Source organism: Conger conger, chromosome 11 (genome assembly GCF_963514075.1).
Source record: "Conger conger chromosome 11, fConCon1.1, whole genome shotgun sequence".
Classification (NCBI taxonomy): domain Eukaryota; kingdom Metazoa; phylum Chordata; class Actinopteri; order Anguilliformes; family Congridae; genus Conger; species Conger conger.
In genome coordinates, this window is record NC_083770.1 from 23,160,564 (window position 1) to 23,184,314 (window position 23,751).

Consider the following 23,751-nt stretch of genomic DNA (forward strand, 5'->3'; position numbering starts at 1 on the left):
GTAAACTGCAGAATAATTTTCCTGAAAAAAAGTACAGAACTTGTGATGGCCAGACTGCCGGAGCTGTGAGCAGCATCTGCGTAGAATCAGAACAGCAACAATATGAGAGAAAAACAGGCGATGGCACGTTTCTTAGCAGCCCTCCTGGTCCTGGTGACAGCATGTCAGCTGTAGCAGTAAAACGGCGGGATGTCAGTCATTAACCCCGCCCCCTGTGCCCTGTGTGCTGCGAGGCTCCGCCCACAACGCGCATCACTCAGCGGAATCGCTCTCTGTCTGCCTTTACACACCAGAACAGACTGACTGAGACTTTCCGCTACTTTACTGAAGTCTGTCGTGCTCCCGTCTGTGCCTGAATTATTATCCAAAATAACCCGATTCCTGAGGGATTTGTGGTTTTATGTCTCAGTGCCACAGTGGCAGTATCGCCAAATCACGCTTCGCAATAACTCGGAGCACCACTTCATTTCTGTTCCATTCAACCTGCTGTAGCCCGTGTTTACGGGAGCCTCCAAATAATACATCATTAAAAAAAGTGGGAATTGAAATCGTGACAAGTTGTTACAAGCCCGATTTGCTGAAAAATCTAGTAGTAATCGGCATCTCCCTTTTGTGTGGCTGTGGGTATTATTTTAAGATGAAACACGGAAGAGGAACGTGTAGGGGGGGGAAGGCAAGCATATATCACTGTGTCTGTGGCCTGTAGGCCAGGAGACGGCCCTCTGAGGGCTGGGGAGTAGGACCCATCTGTTCGGTGCGTTTCTGGGAGCGGGGCTGAATGAGCGCACGCAGGCCGGGCCGCTGCTGTCCCTGGTAAACCAAGCATGCGTCCGTCCCTCTTTCTGCCTGAGCGGAGATGCACACACCGCAAACTTCATCAGGAGAGCGGGGGCATTTATCACTCTCCGCGGCCCCCGTGGCAGACAAAGCCGGGGAGGGACCACCCCCCCCCCACCCCACCCCACCCCCTCTGTCCCCCTCCCCCGAACAGCAGCCCTGGCCTCCGCTGCCACAAGATGGATGTTCCGACAGCTTGGAGCGGGCATCACCAGCCCTGAACAAAGCGGCCCATCTGGTTGGATATTAAAAGGCATCGGATGATTTATTTTAATATTTAGATCTGTGTACACAGAATGTTATTAGCCCATTTGCGAGGCGTTGCCCTCCTGGCGCAGAGTAATTGGAACTAAACGGGCAAAAAACTTGATGATGCGTGTCACAGCGCTATACGCCCGTATATGGGCGTCCTCGGAGGACAGCTCTGTGTGTTAAATGATTGGACGGATAAAAAGATGGGTGGGCATAAGAGTGTAACATGCGCGTTCCGTTCAGGGTGTTTGCGTGTAATAGTGTGTGTTGTATGTGGTATGTTTTATATGGGAATAACATGTTTGGACTTTGATTCAGGGGTGAGTAAGTGCCAATCGAAGGACATTTCCTCTTGGAGCAGGAAATGGCATGTACAGTTGCCTTGATGTTGAGGCTTACTGCAGGTCCAACATGAATAACATCACAGGGCTCCTGTATAATAGGAGTGAGAGACAGAACCCCTTAAACGCTGAAACGATGTCAAGTGAGGCCAACCGCTTTCGAGACACCGGACCCAAAATGGAGGAAAACTGCTTTTTTCCTATTTAGGTTACAGAGTCACAGTGATTTGCATACAGCTCCCCGGGATAGGTTTCAGCGAAGATCAAAAAGCGGCTTTGGGCTGTGGAGGTGTCACAGCTTCATAGCCGGGCCTTTGATGTCCCTCCCCTGCCTGCCATCCCCTCGCTGTGGAGAGCGGAAGGCCTACGGTCAGGCACGGCGCTGCTCACCGCCATTAAAATCCATCCAGGGGCTGAGCAGCTGTGTCCCACACAGCCAGAGCCCGTCCGTTGATCGAATCGTCCTTCATCCCCCTCTCCTCTCCTCCTCTCCCCTCCCCCTCTCCTCTCCTCTCCTCTGAAAATGTCCAGGGGTGGCGGTTGGCCTCTTCAGAAGCCGCTCTCGAGGTCCTGAGACGCGGGTGCTCCTGTTTGGCAGGTTGCGGTACGTTCATGCCCATTTTTTAACCCCCGCCGGCCGCGGCTCTGTGATTGGTCGGGCTAAGCCGCTAATCGTTAGCCCTTACCGCCATCCTCGCCCCCGTGGTTTAGGATCCTTCCAAACGCCTTTTTTAGTCGCAGCGGCGTGCCTAAAACCTTCTTCCTTTGTATCCGCGGAACAGCGGGTTATTTTAGCGAGCTGAGATTATTTTATCTGGTTTGCGAAGCTTTGTTGCCGTTCCCTTTGGTAACATTTCCTACCTCGAGATTAGAAAATGTCAGACGCGAGATTGTGTCGATGTGAATGATTTCCCCTTATTGACAAAGAAATTTGCTTGTGCGATCAATCAGTGTCAGTGATGATATCAGTACGCCTTTTGTCTGTTGGCTAGATCATAGATATACGGATGCAGAAAATGCTGTATTACATGCAAGATATATACCCCATAGGTATGTGAGAAAACGTGGACATGTATGTAATGATTATCCACCTCATCAACCCCTACACTGCAAAAAAAAGACCTCAAGATCTTAATTTCGAGTTTAAGTCTTGTAATAAGTCTTAAGATTTTATTTTTTTCTCTGAAGTAGATCATATTCTCTTGTTTTAAGTTACTGTTTGCTTGACGAATATTATTTTCATATCCCATCAGTCTTGAAATACTGTTACCTCATTTAGTCTCAACATAAGACACAAATACTGATCAGGGTCGCAGGGGGGCTGGAGCCTATCCCAGCATACATTGGGCGAAAGGCAGGAATACACCCTGGACAGGTCGCCAGTCTATCACAGGGCACACACACCATTCACTCACACACTCACACACTCATACCTATGGGCAATTTGCAGTGTACACTTAATTATTTGAAAAATAATTCAATAACAGTTTGTATCGATTTTAAGTGCTGTAGTTCATTATAGCAAAGACCAACAGATTTCATGAACAGTGGAAACATACAGAAAAGTAGCCTATTTCATCAGTCTGCCCCCCACCCATCAAAAAAAGAAAAAAGAAAGAGAAATCCTTTCCGGTTTTCTTTCAGCAGTAATCTCCTGGGGGGGCGTATATGTTATTTTATTTGTCTGGACGCTGAGCGTGCTGTTGTGAAAACATGTCAGCCTGGCTTTAGGCCTGGCGATGACATAACAGGCTCTGACACGAACACTTCACACCTGGGGGGGCGCTGGTCCATGGCGAGGGGGGGGGTTCATGGGCGCTGTTTTGAATTCAGAGGAGCGTAGCCGAGGTTGTGCGAGGTGATGCGGTCGTGTTGGGGTGGGGGGGGGGCTGACCCCGTGTTAAAGCTGACCCCCCCTGCACCCTAAGACCCGCTCAATCACACAGACAGGTCACCCTGCCCCCAGCAGAGCTGATTGATCGCAGTCAGGGCCGTGAGCTGCAGTGTGTTCGGCTCGTTTAGAAAGCCGCCCCAGATTAAGGGACTCGCTTTCAAACATGTGGGGGGGGGGGGGGGGGGGGGGGCAGTGTTTGTTCATGTTTGTCCAACACCAATGTCAGATTTCACCACCTCTCACTGCCCCAAAATCAACAACCAAAAGCTACAGAAAAGCAATGAGAACAGGTCCAGTCCAGACCACCAATGTAGCGTAACACAATAACACGACCATGCCATAATCTTCCACCGTGCAGTTTGGTTTAGTTGTGGTATGGACTCCACCATTCACTTCAGTTTTAAAATGATGAATGTATAGTTATCGTTTCTGGTGTGGACAGGCCTCTACTCTTAAATAGTGGGAGCAGCCCCAGTGTAGCCACAATAAGATCCACACAGCTGTTAGTCCCTTGACCAAGGCCCTTAACCCCGCATTGGCCCCTGCTTAGTCTAATCAACTGTCAGTGGCTTTGGATAGAAGCGTAATCTGAAATAACTAATGTAAATATGCAGCACATAAACCCAATCATTTATAGTACTTCCTGTGCAGCTCTAGGTAGATGGACTTGGCTGTGTCTGGTTGTTTATGTGGTTCATAGAGGGAGCAGTGATGAGGACATGCTGTATACTGCTGTGTGAGATTTATTTATCATATAAATGCTTATTTTTGAATGTTTTTATATCCTGGGCATGTATACGTTCCTCTGATGTCTGCTGGACACTAGCATCTCGGTGCATGTGTGTGTCTCTGATGGTGCAACAGTGTGCTTATCCATTGCTGATGCTGTTTTCTTTTCTTCTTTTGAGGAAGGTTGAGAGCTGAAATGTTAAAGTGCTTTAAAAAGGCACTAAATCTGAATGGTAATCACTGTTTATGCAGGATTCAGCACCCCTGAATACGACATGATGGGATTTGAGCGTGTGTTTATATTTCCTGCTGTGATTGGTTGAAGCTGCCTTGTTTGGGAGCCAGAGTGTACAGTACTGAATGTGTTCATGTTAGCTGGGTATTTCATAACCCGTCTCGTGTTTGCTCTTCTAATATTAGAATTAGTGAGAAAACAGGTCCTGTTCTACCATGACCACATCCTACTTTATATTTTTCAACATGTACTAAAAAACAAATCCAGGCAAAAATAATCTGGAATGCGTTGGGATGTGTTCCACAGTGCCTGGGGCCCAACAGGATTTAAGCAAATGTTTCTTACTTGGTACTTGTGGAAAAACATTGCGATTGAAGTGTGGTATTTTGTTTGTTGTATCAATTTGTGCGCATGGTGTTGGTCTGAAAATGGCTGCCCACATGCACTCACACACTGCTGCAACACCGACACCACAATCTCTAAACAGCACCATTACATTACATTACATTTTAGAAAGACACTTTTTATCAGACTGCATGTTCTCATCACTGTTCCCTCCATGAACATTCATCCAAAGTGCATACCAAGGTCATAGAACAAAATACAGAACAGTTTGGGTAAGGTAGAATTCACATAGGATCGGTAGTAAAGCCATGAACACCAGTCTCGTACACAAGGTAGATAGGCCAGAGGTACTACAGGTGGTTAACGGCAGGAGATCTGTACACACACAGCTCTGTGTGTACGGCAGATCCGCTGCTCCCATTTCCAATCAAAACGTGTTCCATCGGTCCATTTATTATAGACTGGGGCAGCTCACAGAGCACCTTGTAGAACGCCTCTCAAAACAGCTCACAGAACGACTCGTAAAACACCTGGCAGAACGCCTGTATCTGTGGCTGCTGGTCTCGCTGCCGATTACAAGAAGCTCTACTGAAGCTTTCTCTGATTTTCAGCTCTTACTAGTGTGTGCAGCTGCAATGTAACAAATCATTTTTGCTGTGATCTAGCTGTGCCAGCTTGACCAGCTTGACCAGCTTGAAAATTGAGCAGGTGAAGCTGGTCATAAACTTGTCTGGCTGGGTATGAGCTGGTCTACCGGCAAGTGCTGAGCTGGTACCAGCAGTTTCAACAGGGAAATACTTTATGTATTTTAATTTTGTATTCTGGATACAGAATGTACTCAGAGCCCTGCATTATGGTTCTGTTTAATTTTGCATTTGGGACACATTGGTGGTGCTTTAACTAGCGGGACTTGTGCATTGTGAGATGTTCGTCATAAGTCTTTACACTACATGGTAAGCAAAATGCGAAATAGTTTTATTTTTTCTCAGAAAGCAGTCTTCAGTGACGGCCTGTAGAGGCCTGCAGAGTTGTTGTTTCCGTTGGTGATGGTGATAAAGATAAAGTGTGTCAGACTGTGTGAGAGGTGCTGGTGTGGGTGGAAGGGTCCACCTTCTGATCCGGAACCTTCCACACGGGAGCTTGTGACTGGTGGCTGTATCATTGCAGACTGAAGAGTTCGTCTGTGATAAGATCGGGTCTGAGCTGTCCTTCAGGTAAGCGGAGAACTCAGGTGAGCCCAACGCTCCCTTGGTCTTATCGCTCTCTCCTTCACAGCAAGAAGATCTTTGTCATCGTGTTTAATTAGCGCTGAAAAGGTTCGCCTTTCACAAAGAGCAGAAAGGCTGGGTTTTAATGGAAATCCACAGGTCCCCTTCCTGTGGGAGCACACTGCATTGTGGGTGAAGAATAGAGTCTCAGGTATTGGTCTAAATTCCCAGAGTACCAAGCCAGTGCTTATCTAACTGCAGTGGAGACTGGGAAAATGGGATGTATTCTGTAAAACATGTGATTGTTGGTTAGGTGAGGGTTTTTTTCCGCAGTGAGATTGTGAATTCTAAACAGATTATTTGATTATGTTTGTTGACCATGGGGAATTTGTTTTGAACACAGGGCAACAAAATACAATGAGGCAACCCTCTTTTCTGTATTTATTGCTTATGAGAGTATGGAGGCATGTGTGTGTGTGTGTGTGTGTGTGTGTGTGTGTGTGTATGCGTTAGGTGTTTTGTTTTGAGGCGTTTTTGGTTATTGTGTTTGCTTTTTCTAAAGAAGCCTATTCTAACTGAAGATGGCAGATGAACTGCTTTGACTCCTTTGGCACGCTGTGTGTGTTGGGTTTGAGTACTTTAGGTCATTAATTTCTGTTTGGTCTTGTGTGATATCAGATAGCAGGGGCATACCTTCTCTCACACCAGGACATTTCTATCTAAGCACCATGAATCTGATCTGAATTCCCTCCGAAATCCCACTTCATTCGATCGCGTTTGAACTTCAAAAGGACCATGAACACCCCAAAGCGCTTGCTAACCTACATTCTAATGTGAGGGATTCCGCCGCTCTTATCTTGCTTCCCCCTGCCGGTCTTGTGCGCTTTGTGCAGCAGTAATATTGGATTCCACATTCAGCGACATTGTGCTGTAAACAATCATAATAATAATGGCAAAAATGAAACATTTATTACTAGATGTACAATATTTCCTTAGCTCTTGGTTCACATTCAGGTTATAAGTATTTATATAGTATGTTATTTTTATTTATTGATTTATCAGTTGTGTTGCATTCTTTTTTTTCGCGCGCGCGTGTGTGTGTGTGTGTGTAGGTCTGAGTGTGTGTGTGTGTGTGTGTGTGTGTGTGTCTGTGTGTGTGTGTATTTGACTGCACACGTGTGTGTGTGTGTGTGTGTGTGATTAAGATTTTTTATCGTTGTGATATTTGTCTGCTCTCTCTGAACCCCGGTGGGCTCAGTAAATGGCACGCTGTGGCTGGTTTCTTCTGAAAAGATGTGAATTCTTACAAATGTCTGCAGGAAATGAGAAATAAAGCAATTAAGGGATCAACACTATCTGAGCTGGTGATAGCCTTTTTTTCCCCATGGTGCTGTATGGTTGTATAAACAACAAAATCATCTATGTTCTCAAATGACATGTAAATGATGTAAAAACCAGGCCTCGATACCAGGTATGCTTCTGGTGAGAATGATGGTCTCCAGCAGATACTGTGCGTTGCTAGGCCACTTACAGTAATATGGCACCACAGAAAAATTTCCATGGGTATAATTGTTTAAATTTACAGAATCCCCAAAGCCTTTTCTGAACTCAAATTTAAATATGCCTAAGAAACTGTAATATGAAGGCTAAAATGGATATACAGACTGTTCTGCTTTGGGTTTAAAAAACAAAAATTTAACGATTGTGAATCTTATTATACTTCATGGCAAAATATGTATTTTCAGGTCTAACGTTACCTCAGATCAAGAATTGCACAAATGGAGCGTTTAAATCAATTGTAAAACATCAGGGCAGAGAAGAAACCTTGGTATCTCAGGGAAATTATAAATATAGTTTAATTATACAGGCTGAGGGTTGGTGATAGGCCACATTGAAAAAAAGACAAAGGGAAGAAAGAAATAAGTAGGAGAAAGGGAAAGGAAATAATTTAGTCAGAACGAATTAATTGCATTGAAAAAGCACTGAAACTGTAAATATTATTAGAATTCATAAAGTTAGGCTAAAACTGTTCGTATTTTTAGGATATTATTACTGTTATTTTGTTATATCATTTTTCCTTTTTTGTCATTATTATCTGTAAATTCGTATTCACATTGCATGTACGGCACTGACTTTCCTTTCCAACCAAATATTGTTTAATGTATGTCAAATGTTTTGCTATGTTTGTAAAATTCAAAAGTTGTTCCCTGAAGTGGGGGTGGTGGTGGAGAAAAAAAAAAAAAAAACCCAACATTTTTTTTTGTTTTTTTTTTTGCTAGAAATTTCTGGCTGTATATAATTTCAGGTCGCCTACGTTGTGCCATTAATTTAAATTATTTCTCTCTCTCTACACATCCAGATTCCCCTCGTATTTGCACTCTGTCGCCCTCTCAAATTGGCTTTTTTTGTCTTCCTCTAAAGGTGTGAGGTGTCATCACCACCTCTCCCCCCAAACCGTGATTCACACACCTGCCCCATTATGGAGGAGACAAAGGGGGGCCCAGGGTCTGTGTGTGTGTGTGTGTGTGTGTGTGTGTGTGTGGTGGGGGTGAGCTTTTATCCACCACCAGCGTTACAGTTTTAATAAAGAGAGATCCATCCGTCACACCCGAGGCGGACAGCAGACGCTGTAGAGATGATGACAGCACACCCTGGGCGTATCACTCCGGTGCTTTTAGCTTTGCTGTTTAGGAAAGCAGATCTTCCTCATTCACTCTTCTGGAACCCGTTCCCACCATGCTATCCGCTCAAGGCAAATGGCATTTATTCAGTAATACGATGATATGAAAATGCAGATCCATTAGGCTAATATTACTGATCCGGTTCAGCGTTACTGAATCACTTTCTGTCCGCTGCGGTTTTATTTGTGCGGCTGCTGTTGGGTATAATATAGTTACACGGCTAATAGGTGTGAGTTCCTTCCACCGCCGGCTGTGAACCATTAAAGTGGAAGCCTGTGCCATCGCATGTGGGGTGAACACAGGTTCAATTACTCAGAGTTGGCCGCCTAATTTGGGTGTTTTATCGCGGAGATTGGCTTTGTGTGTCGGGGCTGTGTGGCAGGGAGAGGGGTGCTGTAACATGAGGGGTAATGGTGTTTTGGCTGGGGGGACCTGCAGAGAGTCAGCCCTCTATGCACTGGGTTAAACTGCAGCCGGAGCTCCCTGTAACACCTCTTACTGTAGGACTGAACACTTGATGGAAAATATACTTGTTTTTGTTATTATTATATTCTTTTACATTTTATTTGATTTTTTTATTGTTTTTTAATGGGGAATTGTGAAGCCTGTTAAGGTCTGGGTCCGGAATAAACTGGTTCTGCTCTGTTCTCTTAGCGTGTAGCCTAGCCTTGTTGTTTTGAAAATGGCTCTGCAAGATAGCTTTTTTTTCTTTCCATCTCTGTTGGAAGATGGAATACTGCTGAGATGAAAAAAGCATTCTCTTTTTATTTTTTTATTTTTTTGATAGAGCCAGAAGAGCGTCTCGCCTGTAGGAGAGAATAAAAGTGTGCCGGTAAATTTCCTGCCGGGATAAGCTTCTCACCACGTCTTTCTGAGAGATTCAGGCTCCATCATCATTTTCTCTTTGACTCAGACACACAGAAGGACTCTACTCAAACAAAGACTTGTTTTAAATCACCCCTTTCTTGGCTCGGAAAGAAGTATATGTGTATCCTATCCTATTTTATCATCTTCTGAAGTGTCTCCTCAAAGAGAATGATTAAGTTAGAAAATGGGGAGAAGGTTTGAGTGTGTCCACCCTCGGTTAGCTCTACCCACTGATTTTCATGCGTTTTATTCCGTTTGCAATTTCAGCTTATTTCTGTCGGCTGTCTTTTAGCCAGGAGCTATCAAGCATAAAACATTTTCAACTTATACAGATACATTATACAGCTGATTCAACCGAATGTGGATCATTAAATTTGTTAAAGCCTTACAGTTACAAAGAGACTCCTTTATTTCAAACCCTCCCCACCAAAAAAAAATACAAAAAAACTGAGCCATCAGCCAATCATATTCAATAAACTGGTGTGATTTTTTCCTCTTTTGAAGGGCTGTTCGACAGCTGGGTGCATGTGTTCTGCAGTGCGCTCGGTCGCCCTAAACCCTAAACGTTCTGTACAATAAATCTGACCCGCTTTTCCCCCCAAGCGCAAAACCCAATTTTGTAATTAATTGGATGAGCTTCAGCAGCGACTCGGACACCTGATCTGTCCGGAAAGATCACAGCCCTGCCGCGGAACCTCGAGCCGCCGCCGATGAATTAGCGCCTAATTGGCAGACGGCTAAACGGACTCAGTGAGCATGTGCAAAGGGACAGGTGGCAGGGGGGCAGTCCCACAGGAGAGACTGGATACACAAGTTTCCTCTCTGGAGCCAAGAGCAGGCTCTTCTCTGGATAATAAAAGAATTATAATAACACTGCTTTGGTGTAGAAGTACAGAGAAATTAATTGAGGTTTATTTTGTTTGAGCCCTGAATTCTGTTGAGAAACGAGCAGCTGCTCTGGACTTGGGGCATTCTGCCTGTCACAAAGGAAGCTGGGCTCCTACAGCTGAGATCAGGGCTCATCAAATATGTCCCTTGAATCCAATTCCAGCCCTGGTTTTCTTTTCTCCTGGGTAATTAGTGCTACTGAATGGCCAGTGCTGTTAGGGCTACCGAAGGCTAGCTCTCCTGCTGTACTGTGTGGCCTACAGTGTCGGAAACTGGCTAGCGTGCTATTGGGCGAGTGCATCAGAGCTGGGCACAAGTCTGCTGTAGCGCCCCCTACAGAACTGCAGCTGCCATAACATTTCATTACAAATTAGAATCATAATAATGTGTTATTTAGCTAACGCTTTTATCTTGCTCATGTGGCTTATTGTAGCTACACCAGGGCTTGAACCACTAACTTTCCGGATCCCAGTCATGTACCTCAGCCACTAGGCAGCAGGCTTCCCAATTTGGGGGATTACCGAGGAAAACCAGGAGAGATGGAGGGTTATTAATAATGCCTGGGTGAAATAAGCACCTTTAACTGGTGTACCGTACTTGTGTGGGAAGTCTCGTTTAGCGCTCTCTAGGAGAGGGTTTAACACCCGTTCAGCAGTGTTTGCAGAAACTGCTCACTCGTGTCCTCCTGGTCCTCGGCACTGTAAACAGTCGTGTTGAGGCGCTCCTGGGCTCTCCCTTCAAAGCCGGTGACACAGGAAGAGATGAAACAGACTCCTGAAAACATCTCGCCCTCTCTGCTGCCTCGCTGCGCCACAATCTGCTGCCTCGGTCTATCCCAGCATGCAAGAGTCACTTTTTCCAAAGCTTCTGTGGTGGTTACTCCACAGACTGCCTCATTAATATTCCACAGCTTCATCATTAAAACCCTGTGTGCATATGGCTCATATTTTTAATTTAATATTTTCTCAATTAGCTATAAATGTTAAAAAAAGAAATATATTTTTTAAATGACCTATTTTCCAAACATATCTAAGTGGGAACTAATTGGGACGCGAGTGGAGCTGGAGGTTTTTATGAGCTCTGGAAAGACGATGGCAGACGAGTTCCAGCAGGCATAATTAAACATGGACGCCCTGAGAAATGATCTGGTGTAATCCAAATAAAATGTTCATGTGTCTCCTTTCCCTGAGTAATATTCTGGCTCTCTCCTCGTCTCTACTGGAAGTTATAATCCCCCCCCTTGCTTCAAAGGGGGCTTAGTCCATCTCTCTCTCAGCTCTTTCATGGGGAGGGGGGGGCAACCTCCCGTCTTGTCATCACAAGGGAAGGTGTTTATCCACACCGGCTAAATCTATCACCAGCCTGTATTATACTTTTAATAGTAAACAGTGATGTAGGAGGCTTTTAGCCTGTGACCTTTTCTAGATTACTCTGGAGTAATGATCAGACTGTTTAATCTCCTCTGGCCTGTTTCGCCTCACTGTTTCCCCTCTTCCCAAACTTCTCGAAGGAGAGAGCGTTTGGGAACACTTAACCCTTTCCCTGGGAGAGAAAGTGCTGGCAAAGAGCTCCACTTTATCTGAAGGGGAAATACTTAAAGCTCAGCAGGACGGGGCTTTTCTGAGCATCTTGCTCTGAGTTTGCTCTGACTACATGACAGCACACTGCATGCTAAGCTAATGATGCTCATTGCTAATGATACTGCTACTACCGTAGTGGACATTCCAACCCGTCCTTCTAGGAGCTAGAAGTAGAAGTGAGGGAATCCCAGTCTTGCCTTTCAGCAGGGAAACATGAGCGCATCCTTTGCAAAGTATTTTTTCCGAAAGCCTGACGTGTAAATGATCAACCTTTGGATCCACTCCCCATCTCCCCATCTCCCACTTCCGTAACTGACGCTTGAAGGAGTAAGGACATTTCATTTGCCCAATTCATGTTCTCTCAATTTTTTCCCTGTCTTCATTTCTTTTTCTCCTGATCGGTTGAGCAAGTAAAAGATGAAAGAGGAGAAAAAAAAAGCAGAATGAGCCCCAATTTTTAAGAGCAGGGGACTTAGCCCAGCTAAATGCTTTCCCTCAGCTAAATGCTTTCCCTCTTTCCCAAATACTTTCTTCCAGCAGAAAATTGGCGTAAAGGCCCAGATATGAAAATAATAAGAATAACTTAGTGATAGTAGTTTCATTTAGAGAAGAGAAGCTTTCATATTGTGGTTCTTTAACAGGACATACGCAAGAGAGTATCAAAGAAAGGCTAACAGTATTTAGCATCCCCTGAGGAGCATAGCATCCCCTCACAAGGGATGTGTGCATGCACAGAAAGATATTCAGAATACAGAGACTGTCATTTTGTTTTTAAAAAGTCCCTGTTTTTTCAAAGACTACATTTATCGGCTACATTTATCTCCTCTTCCTATCTCTGAGATGGGGCCACTTTAAAGGGCCATTTCACCAGTTTTAGCACCAGTTTAACCGATCTAGCAAAACCTTCACAATGGCCCGATTCAAAATAACAGCCTCCCGTGTAATAATGTTACACAGCAGTATTTCTGCCATTTTGTAGACGGGAAAGAGAAAAGTCTGGAAACAGTTGACATACACATGAAGGAAGAAACTTTATCTGAAATTGAAACTGCAGTGTTGTTGGGGTTTGAGATTGAATCATGAAGAGAAGCAGTCTCTGAGATAGACTGGCTCTCTCGTTAACCTCTCGTTAGTTTTGCTCTAACCCTGTTCAGCAGGTCTACTCTCTGCTGGGAGTCAAATGTTTTGGCCTTAGCGTGTCAGTAGAGTGCCTTTGCCAGTTTTCCAGGCTCGATCCCTGGTGTTTTGGTGTTGGGGGGGTTTTTGGAGCTTCTCACCGCTTGTTTTTCTCCTGCTTGGGAGGCGCTCCGGCCGTCCTTCAGCGGAGCGCTTGGCCGGGTTGGCTGTTTTTCCGTGGAGTGCTGGTTTTCCTGGCTGGAGTGGGGTCTGTCTCTGCCATTACGGCTCTGCTGGATCAGAAGATTGCCGCGCCTCACTACAAGCTTCCAACTGTTTGGCAGAAAATTGCTTGTCTTTTCTTGTGTTCGTTCTTTCCTACCATTTTCCCCCCTACTTCCCTTTTAAGGAATGAGCTATAGATGCAGCGGCCGATGTCACCCAGCCGTCAACATGGGCTGCTATCGGGCAAAGCACTTTTGGTGGAAGAGAAAGAAAGAGCCTTTTTTAAAGCGCTGATGCAGGATACAGTGAGGTGACATTGTGCATTATTTTAAGCTTTGAGTTAACCGGCTAATTTATGATGAGTCTACTTTGCTCTGATGCTTATTGGTGGTTTTGAGCCTTATGCAGAGCATTGAGGTTGTGCTTGTTCAGCCTTGCCTCACAGTGAGAGCCATACCAGAGGTCCTGGGCCCATTTGGGCAGGGGGAATGGGGTTGTATCCGAGGGGTTCTGATTTATGTACGTGAAACTTGCAGCGCAAAATGCGGCCTGACGAGGGTGTGTTGGTGTGGCCACAGTCTGCCTGAAATTATTCTTATTTTTGTAAGTCTTATTTACGAAGGCTACAGCGAAAGAGGCAGATCTTAAACAGCACAGTTAAAACAGGTTCCATTGAATATCTTCACTGCGCGTGGTGATATTTATGTATCGGCTGCCACATAAAAGCATATCCAGTGCCAGACAAAATGTGTAGATAATCCAGCTATGGCGACTATTGTTGTTTGAATTAAATGTGAGATGTGACGTTGCAATGAGCTTGCTACTGCCGAGATAGAATGTCTGAATGTAGAATGTTGTGGGCTACCAGTACACATTTTATTTCTCCCAGAAACACAATTATTTGTTTGGCTGGTTGTTTGTCACAGAAGTCTTTCCCTGATTATTTCTATGATTATTTTGGAGGATAACGCGACCCTGTTTTTATTATTTTAGCAATGCCATTTGAGCATGCTCTGTTTCTAAAAATGTTCTGTTGAAGGCAAAATGTATGTGTGTGTGTGTGTGTGTGTGTGTGTGTGTGTGTGTGTGTGTATATGTATGTATGTATGTATGTATGTCTGTATGTATGCATGTATGCATGTATGTATGTATGCATGCACGTCTGTATGTATGTATGTATGTATGTATGCTGGTATTTCTGCAAAATACAAAAGTGACACGTGATTAAAAGCAGCAATGCATTCAGCCCACTCATATTTTGTACTGTATTGCTCCTCTCTCTCTCTCTCTCTCTCTCTCTCTCTCTGTCTCTCTCTCTCTCTCTCTCTCTCTCTCTCTCTCTCTCTCTCTCTCTCTCTCTCTCCCCCAGCCCAGCGAACAGCAGCAGCAGGTGACCCAGGCTCTGAGTGCTCAAGCCGTGCTCTCCGTCCTGCCCTCGTTCCCCCGCGGGGCCCCCCAGCAGAGGGCCAGGAGGGCGGCCCAGGCCATCGCCCGAGCTGCTAATTACCAAGCCCTCATCGCCCGGCAACAGGTGCGCTGATGACATCATCCTCCCGTCAGTTACATACAGACCACCAGCCTGCTCTGGCTGTGCACCATTGCTTTACACTCAGGATATCTTGTTGAAAAATATGTGGGACTTTAGATTGCTTTATTCTTAGTGAGGACATTAAAGGGTTAATGTGCCTGTTACCCTCCCTTTCTTTCAAACATCCATTTATTTATATTTACAAGATGCCTTCAAATATCCAATATTGCACTCTATAGTCCATAGTTACAGTAAAATATCATGTAAGTTGATTAAAGTATACACACCACGTTCTGATGAAGCCAATATTCACATGTAATAATAACAATAAATTAGAATATGTATGCATGAATGTACGGTTTATGAGACTAATACAGTGCAGTGAATAACTATAAAAGGAGGAATGAACATATGGTACAAATGATGTATGACATTCTTGCACCGATATTCTGCACTGCAAGATGAAGTTGCAGGAGGTGAAATGATTGTTAATACAATATGTGTAGCTACATGTACCCTGATAAATACTTGTGCACTCGCTTGTGTGACTCCATCGGGGCTGAGTGTTCTACGCTAACCCCCCGTCGCCCCTCCCTCAGAGATTCAGAGCTGTTGTTTCAGGTTAGAGCGCTAACACACGTGCCCACAGAGAAGCGAGCGAGATGTATCAATTATTAATGATGATAGAGGTCTGCTCTGAGTTATGCGCACTGAGCCACCTCTCTCTCACACACACACACACACACACACACACACACACAGGCGTTTGTGAGGCTTTACTGCGTGTTTACAGATCACAGTGTCCAGTCTCAGGCCTTATCGACGGCACACTAAAGCTCACCGTTTCACTCCAGCAGTCACCCAGGCAGTAAACACCTCGCTGCCCTTTCTCTCCTTTTCATCCGTTAGTGATTATTTATCGGCATTCTCCGCCCAGCGCGCTGCTTTGTGTGCGGTGTGTAGATTCTGATGTGTTGTCTGGAGCGCACCCCAGCCCCTTGTGTTAGAGTCCTGCGTGAGTGTGAGATTAAACCATGTCGGGAAGATACACACTCTGACACACCTGTGTGTTTGTGCCCCGGGCCTTTCTGATGTGTGAATCTGGCATACACGATCGATACCTGACCGTTAAACGCAGGAGTGGAGCACTAAACAGATTTTACACTGAATCGATGTGCAACGCTGTAGAGATACCTGTGATTGAATCGGGTTTGGATCGGATGACTGAATCAGGCCTTTGAATCGGGTGTTTGAATCAGGCGAATGAATCGGGGTATTAGATAAGCTTTGTGTCTGACAGGAGAGGGAAGGCTAGGCCGGTGGATTGGAGCTGAGTAAACGCTGTTTGCTGGGTTGTGGTTGGAAACACAGGTGGAGGCGTTGGAGGCGGAGCTGGATTTCCACCGCTCGCTGTACAGCCTGCAGGTTCAGCACGCCGAGGGGCTCCTCACCGCCATACGCCAGGCCTACCGGGCCTTCCAGGACAACGTGTCGCAGACCCTCTGCTCCCCGCTGCAAGGTAACTGACAAAGCGCTCGTTTCCACGGAGACGGCCATTCCGTGCTCTGCGTGGGGGTATGTGGTGTGTGACATCACGAGAGCGACCCAATGTGGGTGGTTTCCCCCTCATCACTGTAAAGTGCTTTGAGTCACCAGCTGGTGGGAAATTAAATGAAGTAACCTCTCCCAGGTCGGGCGAGCGATGGAGAGAAGGAGAAAGAGAGAGGAGCGTTGCACAGGGCCGATCCCATGTTGATGTATCAGAGCGCACAGCTCAGTGCTGATCTCAGGGCCTAATGACGGCTCAGCAGCCATTTTGAGCCACGGGGGTTGGCTCTGAAGTGGGTCAGACAGGGTGTGCGTGCTGTGTCTCAGTGGGGGGGTGAATTATGGTGATGGTTCCTCTGCCTTTCTCTGCTGGGGGGAGATGAGTGACAGGTCTGGGGGGGGGGGCGGGGGTGTTAGGAGGTGGGGTGGTGTTGTGTTTCTGTCAAGCAGACTGCACAAACAAAAAAGCAGCAATGTGAAAAGGTGAAAAGGTGAGTTCCGTAAAACCTGAACCTGTACCCTGAGCTTGGATGTGACAAAATGGCCGCCGTTAGGAGTATTATTAGGGAGGCTGTTCTTTATTTCTGAGGGGGCTGATGCTGTTCGAGCGTCTCACCCAGCGGCACAGATTAGCAGCACCTGGCGGATACGCACTGGACATGATGTCATCCCCATTCTTCACAGTGTCAGGAGGCATCTGCTCACATCTGTCCACAGCTGGCCTGGATTGCACCACAAGCCCACCAGTACAGTACGGTCCCACATTCAGACCCCCTAGAGGGCCCCTGGCACCTCCACCCATGTGTGACTACCATCTTTCTGATGAGATATTAACTGAGGCCCAGACTCACTGTGGTCGTTAAGGGATCACATGAAACTTCTTCACAAAGAGTAGGGGGTTCCCCAGTGTCCTGGCTAAATTCCCAACCTGGCTTTTTCAATCTGTCTCCTAATCATCCCCTGATTCAATTGGCAAAAGCTGTTCTCTCCCTTCCCTTCCACCTCTGGTGTGTGGTGAGCGTTCAGGCACAAAATGGCGCCCGCGTGGCACAGTGGTGCCCAGTTTACACGCTTCATGGGTGCCAACCCAATACCATCCGAGTACCACCAGGGCTCGCCTGCCAAGGCTATAGCCATGAGTGATGTGGGAAAAGACCTGGCCTGGATTATTCTGGACCGGGGGTCTGTGGAGAAGCATTAAGGTCCATGGCTTCTCCTTCCATTTGTCAGGTTCTTTTTGTATCACCTTTGTTTAAAATTGATAGCGTTTAATATTTGATTCATGCTTAAACATGCCCTGGGTAATGAGCCTGTTATACACACACACGTTACTGAATGGACCTGCAGTATTTATTGGCTTTAATCCGTGATGCAGCTGGGTGTTCACCGCGGCTGTTCGGGTCGCGCTTCGCTCTGGGAGACCAGTGCCCACCCCGGCCTGTAGCTGACTGAGCCCAGCTCACCTTGCGTCCTCTCTCTCCCAGACGTGCTGTCCTGTTACGAGGGTCTGAAGAGCTGTGCGTCTGAGCCTGCGCTCCGGGCGTTCCTGACGGCCTTTAAGGCCAGCGCCCCTCAGATCCAGGAGGCAGTGGAGGCTCTTGACCCGGCGAAGAACCAAGGTACAGTCATCCCCAACCGGGCATTTACATTTTACTCTACATTTTACTCATTCAGGACTTATGTATTTGTTTTTGTATTTGTCTTGGTACTGTGGTTCCTGTGCTTATTACTTACAGACCTGGCCTATCTACGTTGGGACTAGACTGGTGTTCACAGCTTTACAACCGATCCTATGTGAAGTGTAAAACACCGTCATGTAGTTCTCTGTGCGGCTAATGCTAATGGCTTGACCTCAACGTCGATGGTCAGGACTCTTTAATCCCGCCATCGGCCCGTTTAGTTACGCCCGTGACACACAGCAGAGCTCGCAAATCCTCCCATACGTTAAAACATGCCAACGCAGCCTAAATCACATCGCTGTGGAAACATTTTATTGCCCGGTAATTAATTTTGAAATACAGTGGCTCCATGCTTTGCAGGGGCATTGCCATGGCCATGGTCACACTCGTTGGTATGGGCGGTCACCATGGAGACGCTGCTTACCCCACTGGTCTGGTATGCTGCGTGAACACACACCCTATTTAAACGGTTTGATTTAAGCCTAATGAGTTGTGTGTGACGTGTTTACACACACGGCCCAGACGGGCTGTAAGAGCAGTGTACAGACCCGAGGTTAGGGTTACAGGGGTTAGGGGGGTTAGGGTTAGGCTTAGGGCGATTCTAAGCTCCTCAGTGTGCAGTGTGCAGTGGGCCCAGGGTTAGCAGGGTTAGTGTTGGGGTAGTTAGGGTTAGGGTTAGGGGGGTTGGGTTAAGGTTAGTGTTAGGGGGGTTAGGGTATAGGTAAGGGTTCAGTGATTCTGGGCTCTTCAGACCTCTGGCCCTCTGACATCACCCACTCAGAGGGTCTCTCTCTCTTTCCCACCCCGGTTAGGCGAGGGAGGCGGGTCCATTATGTCATCCGCCCCGGGACTCGTAAACGGGCACTCATAAACGAGAGGCAGGCTGAACAGACACCTGTCACAAACACAGCGCTCACAGGAGCCAGACTGTCCCAGCGAAGGGAGCAGCGGAGCCGCTTACACACTGAGGAGACTCTGACAAACTGGAGCTCTGTGCAATCGGTGGCGACTGGAGCCGCTCCATAGGACAGGAATGTGACACATAGAGCCATAATGGCTGTCAGCTGCATTCTTTCCCAGCTAAATCATGTCTCTTTTCACCTCTTAAATCGACGCTAACCCAGAATGCGGGTGTTTTTATTGACAGCGCAGCTAGTTAGCGAAGCAAATGAACACACTTAAGACAAAAAATAAACAATAAAATAAAGCAAGCCTTTAATTTTCCAGCCAATTTGCACGTTTTGCACATTAGTCGATTTCTGCGCACTAAGCTGTTTCGCACAGGTGCTGAAATGCACACGTTGCTTTTTGTGTTTTTAACATTGAAATGTTTGCCTTTATTCAGCTGTCATTTAACACCTGTGACAAGAAATAATATCATCATCACATGGAAAAGCTGGATGGAGGTTCTGCAGTTCCAACACATGCTTTTCCAGGACAAAATATCCTCGTCCAAAAAAGGGGAAATTGATGCTAATTAATGGCGGTCTGGGTTAGTCCAACACAAACAGCCTGCTGGACTGGGGTTAGAGTGAGATGTTTGGGGCTTACCCTAGGTGGCCTGACTGTTGCGTGTGGTCCTACCCAGAGTGCACCACTGTGTGGAGGGGGGGGTCGGGTGTTAAATATTTACACAAGGGGGAGAGGAATGGCTCTTTTATAGCAGCCCTCAGATAAAATCGTGTTGTTTTACTGGCTGGAGGTGTTTTGCCAAATCTCAGCATTTGGCCCTGTTCCTTTGATGTGCCCTCCTCTGGAGCCTCGTAACTCTGAACCGGCCTTGTGATGTGCCACTCGGGGAGAAGCGCTTTGTTTGTCACTCCGCCCTTATCTCGTCGCTGTCCCCTCGTTCGTACTCAGCTCCCCGATCTGCCAATTACACAGTTCGTTTAAAACGCGCCATTTAAAGATGCGCCCGGTGGCATTTCCAGAGAAAATAAACATCAAATGTAACCAATTATTTCTGTTTTTGTGGAGATGTTTGTCTGTCTGTGCCACGTCAGCATTGTGGGTTTATAAGCGCTCCGTAGCTGTGCTGTTGCCCTTGTTCCTGACGGAAGCAGTAACACAGGCTGTGCTGTGGAGGCAGTGAGTCAGGGCGAGTCAGGGCCACTTATAGCACACTCACTCTCTCTCGCTCTGGCAGTTTGGTCCATTTTGTTCAGGCAGTGTCATTTTATTGTCAGTGTCAGGATTTCTCCGTTTGGAGTGTTATCCACTTTGTACCCTGAGATACTGGGCCGAACGCGATGGGTTTCATAACCAGATACGGAGCTCAATTCCAGCCCTCAGCTCACAGATAGTATAATCCTTATCTCTGTGGCTTTGTGTCTGTGCTGGCCGTTCCTCTGTCTTCACCTGCTATCTGCACGTCTATCCGTGTCAGCGTCTCCGTGTCAGGGGTCTGCCGCGGGGGGGCTGTGGCCCTGAACCTGTCTATCTCCCGGCCGGAATCCCGCCCCGCTCCATAGGGACCTCAGACGGGAATATGCTAATTCCTGACACCCGGTCGAGTCACCTCCCCCACGACCCCACCCCTGAAGGTCAGCCTGGCCCCAGGGCATGCTGGGACAAGAGAGCCAGGAGGGGGGGTGGGGTTAGAGGGGGATGTTTCGCGGAGCTGGGAGCCAGGTGAGCCCTCGGAGCGCCGGGATTTATGGCATTCCTGACACATTCCGAGACACATCAGAAAAGCGGCCGGATTTATCTGCATTTCATTTTACACTCCCGTACCCCCCTCCTCCCTGTTCAACCCAGCCCCCCCATCCCCCCTCCCACCGCAGAACCGCGCAGTAAATCTTCCCCACGACGCCGTCCACAATGCAAACCGTCTGCTGCAGTTATCAGGCCCTCTTATGTAAACAGGCGTGAGGATCTTGCAACCATGTGTGTCTCTCCCCCCCCACCCCCCCCCAAATAAAACTCCCATAAACCCTCTGGACTGAGAAAGTGAAATGCTACCTTGCTCAGTCTTATGTTCTCACTGTCATTTTGCTTCATGCGTTCTGTTTTTCTTTGCTGGTCCAAACCGCTAATATCCGCTAACAGGCTTTAAAGTACGGTATGTCTCGTGTTTTATTTCTGAAGTTCTTCCATTCTGACATAAAGGTAGCATGTCACAGCTGTGTGCTGATTGTCTCTTCTCTCCTGTGTCTGATTGGCTGAGTGTCTCCTTTCCTGTGTCTGATTGGCTGAGTGTCTTTCTCTCTTGTGTATGATTGGCTGTGTGTCTCTCCTCTACTGTGGGTGATTGGCTAAGTGTGTCTCTGTGTAGTTGGAGACAAGGCTCTGTGTGATTGGCTGTCTCTGTGTGTCGTAGGAGAGGAGGCTCTGTGTGTCGTAGGAGAGAAGGTTCTGTGTGATTGGCTGTCTCTGTGTGTCACAGGAGAGGAGGCTCTGTGATTGGCTGTCTCTGTGTGTCGTAGGAGAGGAGGCTCTGTGTGATTGGCTGTCTCTGTCATAGGAGAGGAGGTTCTGTGTGATTGGCTATCTGTGTGTCGTAAGAGAGGAGGCTCTGTGTGATTGGCTGTCTCTGTGTGTCGTAGGAGAGGAGGCTCTGTGTGATTGGCTGTCTGTGTGTCGTAGGCGAGAAGGCTCTGTGTGATTGGCTGTCTCTGTGTGTCGTAGGAGAGGAGGCTCTGTGTGATTGGCTGTCTCTGTCTGTCGTAGGAGAGGAGGCTCTGTGTGATTGGCTGTCTCTGTGTGTCGTAGGAGAGGAGGCGCTGTCTCAGTACGGGAGGGAGTTCTTCCTCTCGCTGGAGGAGCTGCAGAGGAGGTGTGAGGAGCAGAGGGAGCGATCGGCCGCAGAGCTGCAGCTCCACAGACAGGAGGAGGAGGAGGTGCAGGAGAGCCTGCGGGCGTTGAGGAGGAGGAAGAGTCAGGAGGAGGCGGCCAACTTGAGTGAGAGAGGGAGGGGCCAGGCCTCTGAAACATCCGCGGTACCGCCAAAGCTGAGCTCGCCCGAGACACCCCCCCTGGCCAACCCCCCCTCCCCCGCTAACTCCAGGACGGGTCTATCCAAGCAGCCCCGGGTCACACAGAGGCCAACCAATCACAGGCTGGGAAAGAGCCCCCCAGGGAGAAAAAGCATGAATCCCAGGCCGGAGTGGCAGAGCTAGCAGCCGACATCATTGGGAAGGGGGTTTGAGTGGTGGGGAGGGGGTCTCACACAGAGACAGAGCCCTGTCATGTCCTCAGAGAAGTGGGACACAGAGCCCAGCTCACAGACAGGAGAGAGACACTGGAGTTAATAGCACAGAGCTCTCTCTCCTTTCTTATCTCTCCCTCCCTCCCTCCCTCTCTCCCTGTCCTGGCGTGGGGTAGCCCAGCTCGCTGCTGTGCGGAAATGAGCAGCATTAGCGGCCTTGTTTCCTGGTGTCAGGCAGAGTCCAGGTCTATTTATACCGGCCCTGCCCCGCCGCGCTGGGGGCTGTTACAGCCCCTCAGCTGAATTAAACATGCAGGTGTGCTGCTTTTACAGTCGGGCAGAGCCACTCTGTTCTGCTGCAGGACCCCAAGGCCACATTAATGATTTAAACTCTCCGTCCCTGTGTGTGAGCTAATTACCCCCCAGCAGCACTGACGGACCAGTCACTTACCGCACGCCTGTCTTTCCCGGGGGCACATACTCGCGTGCACACTCCTCACACACGGACAGACATACGCACACACACGTATCTAAACAAGCCGGGTTTCTTTTTACAATGTGCGAATATGGAAAATATTTCCTTTGTGTATTTTTTGTGAGAGAAAATGATTAGATGTGACACACCTGGATAACCCAACCCGGCACACACACCTCAGCCACGTTCTGCGTGATATCAACTGAATGTTCTTATGACAGCCTCCATCATATGTATCTAAAGACGCAGCTGTTTATGGACTTGCACAATGCCACATTTATGTTATTTTGTACTTGAGTTTTTCTCCCTGTACTCAGTTGACCTCTTTCATTTGTTTTAAGTGAGCACTGCCCTTTTCCTATTAAAATTCAAATGTTAATTCTGCCCTTTCAGCTGTAAAATCACTGATACACACCATTAATTGTACAGTAGGTATTTTATATTGCATAAATATGTAATGTAAAATAATAATGAATACAAATACAAACTGTAAAAAGGTATATATAGTTCTGCAGACTTGTTGGGATATAAAACGAGGTGCAAACATTTTTTTCCAAAGAAGGAACACAAAACATACAGACAGTGCGATATGTAACACATCCTCAAGTATAGGTATTAAAGGATAATCAGCATTTACACAAACAATCTAAAAGATTAACAAACGGCAAACAAAAAAAACCAAGATTAAACACGTACAGAGTATACAGACAACACGAAAAACAGACTTCAGATTCCACAGAACAGTAGAGTTAGTGGCAGAAGAGCCAGAAGAACCGATAGTAATGTTACAGCCTAACGGTCCAGAAAATGATTTATGTAAGAAGTTAATTGTGAGAAATGGCAAAGTCTGACATTTGAAATGTAGCTGTATTACATTCAGGTTTATTTTTGGGTAGTGTGCGTACTTTGTTCCGTAATGTTTAAGGTCACGCTGACTGAATTCTGTGGTAATCAGGCCGATGTCTTAGGGGTTCACACCTGCTACTCTACTGGGAGTAAAATGATGGCGTATTCCTGTGCTCAGTAACTTCGGTAATAAAGGTGTCACAATCAGGAGACCTGGTTCTCAAGTTTTAATAAAATTCATGTGGGCAGACTACGAATCTTATCTATTTTCATAATGTCAGAAATACTATCAAGAAAAAGGCCCATTTCCATTTCCGTTCATGTGTGAAA

At 46.9% G+C, this 23,751-nt stretch overlaps 1 protein-coding gene across 2 annotated transcripts in view; it reads left to right on the forward strand.

Annotated features, from left to right (window-relative positions):
- Nucleotides 1-22,954, forward strand: part of LOC133140749 (mediator of RNA polymerase II transcription subunit 15-like) — a 70,752-nt gene extending 47,798 nt beyond the window's left edge. For both annotated transcript variants that reach the window (XM_061260919.1, XM_061260921.1), the window contains 4 exons: nt 14,568-14,729; nt 16,098-16,245; nt 17,759-17,893; nt 21,665-22,954. In XM_061260919.1, coding sequence (XP_061116903.1) covers nt 14,568-14,729; nt 16,098-16,245; nt 17,759-17,893; nt 21,665-22,071 — 852 coding nt within the window. In that variant the 3' untranslated portion in view covers nt 22,072-22,954. The remainder of the gene's footprint in view (nt 1-14,567; nt 14,730-16,097; nt 16,246-17,758; nt 17,894-21,664) is intronic.
- The last annotated feature ends 797 nt before the right edge of the window (nt 22,955-23,751 follow it).